Source organism: Magnolia sinica, chromosome 2 (assembly GCF_029962835.1).
Source record: "Magnolia sinica isolate HGM2019 chromosome 2, MsV1, whole genome shotgun sequence".
Classification (NCBI taxonomy): Eukaryota; Viridiplantae; Streptophyta; class Magnoliopsida; order Magnoliales; family Magnoliaceae; genus Magnolia; species Magnolia sinica.
In genome coordinates, this window is record NC_080574.1 from 9,363,062 (window position 1) to 9,368,158 (window position 5,097).

A 5,097-nucleotide genomic window follows, 5' to 3' on the forward strand; every position below is an offset into this window, starting at 1 on the left:
ATACGGTGGAGGATTTTGCAAATCCAAAACCGTGTGAAGGGTGCGTGTGCTAGTTGTGCATGCTAGCTGTAAGATTTTTTTGGCTGTGAGATTTTTCTAAGTTTAGAATATTAGTTAGAGAAGATAAACAGTAGATTTTTCTTTTGAATTTTTTCTTTCTTTAGATGCCCCTAGGATGAATCTAGACAGGGATAAATTAGTAATTTCATAGTATAAGAAAGCCTATAAAGGTAGCAATGTAATTCGTTTCTATTCATAAAAAAATACAGCAGCAGTTCATATCTTTCTCTTTTCAGTCTTTTATTCTACGGTGGCTACAGCCACACATCGGCAAGTAGTTGGGATACAAACCCAACATTTGGCACCCAAGTACAGCTATCCTAACCATCCAAAATTGTGGGTCCCACTGTAGACGGATCAAATCTCTAAAATCATTTGATCAAACAAACATAGCCTTCCAATCAATGGCTATGATTAGAAGTATCCAGAAAAATCAAGTGGTTGATATTATTTCCTAGTAAAATTTTACAGTTATGTTGACCCACGGTTGGGTCAGCTATTTGCAGTCTGGATTGCTCGTACAACTGTAACATTTGTGCAGTTGAAGAGTTTCCACCATTGTTTAAACGGTGTAAAACAACCATAGGAGTAGAGCTTTAATAGGGAGTGATTTCAAACACAAGCACTAAGAGGGTTAATAACTTAATATGCAAGCAACCAAAAAATTGTACACGTCGAGGTGGTATCCTTGTCCAAACATGCCAGATGTGGGGTCATTTACATGAGTTGGAAAAAAGAAAAAAGAAAGACCTACAAATGTTCAGATGATCATCATCGTCCTCATTGCCGTCTAAACCTTACCCTAATTAATTGAGGTCTTTTACATGAATTTTGTTCAGCCATTCTATTCTATCAAATAATAACCTCAATTTTTGGGTTTATTATGATACACCTTTACTGGGACCCAAAATCAGGACAGTTTAAATTGACGTACTTGTATACCAGGTACGCAATTTCTGAGTAATTTCAAAGTACCTGCGTATTGTCTATCACACTTTTCTAGAGTATCATTTTTTTTTTTCTCAGTTTTCTGAGAGAGAGAGAGAGAGAGAGAGAGAGAGAGAGAGAGAGAGTTCCTGTCCATTCACATTCAGTAGAAAGTTGCAGATTGTGGGTGCCTGGGGAGAAATGCTCGTACCTACGTCACAGTAGCATACAATGCTTTTCTTATAGCTGACAATGACGAATCATACCATGAAGATCTCCTTGGCCAAAAATTGGAATTATCCCATCAAAAGGTGGGCCATAATCATACATCGAGTCAGACAGCAGCATTCCATTGATTTCAACAGTGTAGCCCATATGATAAATGGGCCATACTGGTTTTACATCCAGGTTCGATGCCCCTTTTGAACAGATGGGAGGTTATATGTTAAGGTTAAACTACAACGATTGTGTGTGATCATTGCTTCACCTTCGCTGATAAACGAGTAAATTTCCTACTATTTTTGGTAATTGGACATGCAACTAGGTGCAGGAGTTCGTTTTGCCAGAAGTGAGCTGCGTCCTGCCCCTGCTTGGATGGACTCGGTCCATGCAAGGGCTTTATAGGGCCACCATGATGTATGGGTTTATCCATACAGCGCGTCCATTTTTTCAGATCATCTTAAGAGTATGATCCCAAAAATGACGAAATCTGCTTCCCATTTGCCTCCCTTGAGACTCAATACCCTGTGGACACTATGAATGGATAATTACAACCATTACTATCTTCAGATCAATTTAGAACAATGCAAAAAATAAAAAATAAATAATAAATAAAAAAAAAGAATCCTATTTTATTTTTATTTATTTATTTTAAAACGCTCACACCCATACACACACCACGATGAGTTCTCAACCCATGATCTGTGTGTTAAAACTCTTGAGTCTACTACTGAGCCATGAGCAAAGACCTCATTTTGTCCTATGGTCAAAGGTAAGACCGGGATTAGTATAAGAAAACAAGACAATTCGATCTCTGCCTGTCACAGATTGGGAGATCGTGTTTTACTGCATTGTGATTGGTATATGTCATCACTAAATATAATATGCGATAATATGCCCAATCATATTACAGCAAATAGCAAATAAAAGACACCGTTTTTTTTTTTTTTTTTTTAATTAAGATCATAATAAGTATTAAGTAATAGCTTATTTATAGCAATGATAAAATATGGACGGTTCAAATCATGAGGCATCTCAGCATGTGGACCTAGTAGGTGGAGGCGCTGGATCCGGCCATAAGAAGTGAAACAAAAGGATTAACAGCCAATGAATTTGGATGGGAGTAATTAATCAAACAACAGCGCGAAGCACGTCATTGACTAATTTGTCCAAATTGACGTAAGAAGATCCTCCTTTCTTGGTAGCATTCTCAGCACTCTCCTTCAACTCCATTACCTTTTTCTTCATCTCCTTCCCTTTCTCTCTTTCCATCAATTCCCTAACCAGCTCTTCCACTTCATCCCTTTTCACATTGTTGTCTATTTCCATTCCAATCCCCCACTCAGTGCATGCATACCGGCAATTCGTCTGTTGCTCAGCGAAGAACGGCCAGCATAAAACCGGCACTCCACCACCTACACTCTCCAGCATCGAATTCCACCCGCAATGAGTTAGGAACCCTCCAATCGAAGGGTGTTTCAGCACTTTCTCCTGCGGACACCAGCTTGCGAGCAGTCCTCTTTCGTGGGTCATCTCCATAAACTCCTGTGGCAGCATTGCCGACTCGCCCGCTACAAGATCCGGCCGGATGACCCATAAGAATGGATGGTTGCTATTCGCTAGCCCCCATGCGAACTCTTTCATCTGGTGGGCCGTCATTACAGTGATGCTACCGTAATTTACATAAACAACCGATCCAGGCTCTTTTGAATCTAACCATTCAAGACAACCCATCTCCTCCTTCCACAAATTCGATCCTATCGACTTCAACGGGCTCTCCGGCAACTGATCACATAAAATGGATAGGGGACCTATGGTGTAAGTATTAGGAATCTTGGATTTAATAGCATCTAGAACGTCATGTTCCATCTCATCGAATGTATTTAGAATGAGTGCTGATGCTTTAGAAACCCTACGAGCTTCTCTGTCCACAAAGTTGAGAACGATATCGTCGGGATCCGTTGTTCGAATGAAGCTTGGGAAATCTCTGAGACGAATATCCTTCATACCCGGTACCCAGTCGATCTGGGTGTCGAGAAATCCATTCGTTAAGTAACTCTCATCTGTAAATAAATAAAAAATGAATAGGGTTATAAGATTCCTTTTTCAAATAAAGTCCATGATAGAAGAAGTAGAAACCATGAGGTTAGTTTTATCACCTTTTAATGGAGTAAATCCTCTTTTGATGAGTTCGCAATAATAGCGATAACACAAGAAACCGCAGGCGCTTGTCGTCCAGAAGAGAACCTCGGGAATGTGAAGCTCTTCAGCTGCTTGTAGACTGAAGCTCATAACCCCATCGGAGACTATGCAAGTTACAGGAGGTACACCGTCGGTTTGGTTGAGACTTGTTAGGAGATGACGAAATGGGGCTAAGCAGTGCTTGCTAGTCGAGTCGCAGAGGGCTGGGATATCTTGTGTGGTATCAGAATCGGATGGTGGGAGGCCGTCGGGTATGGTTTCGAAGTGGAAATCGGTCAAGCCGTCGAGAGAACCGTGGCCTCTAGACCTTAGTAGGCGTTTGTGATTGTATTCGGTGTTGACAAAGGTGATATGGAAGCCTCTAAAATGGAGGAGCTTAGCTAGTTTTAGCATGGGATTGATATGGCCTTGTGCTGGGTATGGAATGCAAACGGCGTGAGGCTTTTCAGCACCCACTGATCCCATCTCTCTCTCGTATGTGAGAAGAAAAGAGTCAGAGCATTGCTCTTTTATAGAAAAAGAAAGATACTTAAACGAAAGCGAGTCCGGATCCTCCGTTTGCCAAAAGCATGGCTTTTCTGCTTTCCTATATCGTCATTGGTCGATACCGTCGAATTAGACTGGAACAACCACTTGACGCAAAGACAGGATCCGTATTTAAACGGCACGTGCTCCTTCCTCACTTTTTACGTTTCCAACGCGGGCTGTTGACCTTACATGGTGTTTGATGCGGAGGATGGAGCATGCATGTAGCACTGTGAGTTGGTTCGAAGAACCCATCATGGGGATGGGATGATACTATCCGACGGTGTAACGAAGCTGGCTTCTGGCTGGATGGCCCCTGCTTACTGCCCTAGCATTTGCAGTTTTAGTCTTTACTAGCCGACAGTGGATTGCCTGTTGATATGCATGCGACCCACTTGGCGTGATTAGATTGAGCCACGCTGTTAACATAGGTGGGTTGAAGGTGATGTTTGTGATAAATCCACCCATTCATCTGTATTGCCAGCTTGCGGACATGAACCCAAAATAAAGGCATATCAAAACTATAGTGGTTTACACCACTGAAAATCCAAAACTTTTAAGTAGGCCATTCCACTGAAAAAAGTGAGGAAGGAAATGTCTATCATTACTGCGAAGGTATATACGCAATTTCAACCGTTCATGAAGTTGTTCAAGAGATTATTTATGCCTTCAGTAATTTATCTTGATTTCTACTTATCAAATTAAAGTGATTAAGTAATTTTGTATTGCTCATAGTTGATCACAAACCCAACTTTTTTAAAGTTATTTATATGCTGCTGTAAGTAGAAAAAGTAATTTATTTATTCAAATGGGCTTCATGATGAACTAAAAATAGAAAAACACCAGTCAGATTTAAAACTTTTATGGTTCAAGCTATGTGTTGAAGATAATTGCTCAATATCTATTATTTTTTACGGTGTGGCTCACTTTGAGTCTTCCATCTACTTCTTTTGTTGGCTCATGTTCCAACATGGGCTATCAAAGTGGATGATCAGTTGAGGTGGCCTTCTTATAAACATCATGGTGGCTGCAACCTAAGCTTGGATGACAGGCGCAGATTTGAAAGTTTCTCAACAGAGCCATCATAAAAGGCCGAAAGCATATTAGGTGGTGTTTTCACCGGCCCCAGTGGTGGTGTGATGATGTGTTGGGTGCTTTGCCTCC

General features: G+C 40.9%; 1 protein-coding gene across 1 annotated transcript; it reads right to left on the minus strand.

The window, feature by feature from the left end:
- Positions 1-1,815: 1,815 nt before the first annotated feature.
- Positions 1,816-3,925, minus strand: LOC131234054 (7-deoxyloganetin glucosyltransferase-like). Its single transcript, XM_058231032.1, has 2 exons — positions 3,366-3,925; positions 1,816-3,269 (listed from the first exon to the last, which is right to left on the minus strand). The coding sequence occupies exons 1-2, from the start codon at positions 3,871-3,873 to the stop codon at positions 2,338-2,340; spliced, it is 1,440 nt and encodes a 479-aa protein (XP_058087015.1). The 5' UTR covers positions 3,874-3,925; the 3' UTR covers positions 1,816-2,337.
- Between the last annotated feature and the right edge of the window lie 1,172 nt (positions 3,926-5,097).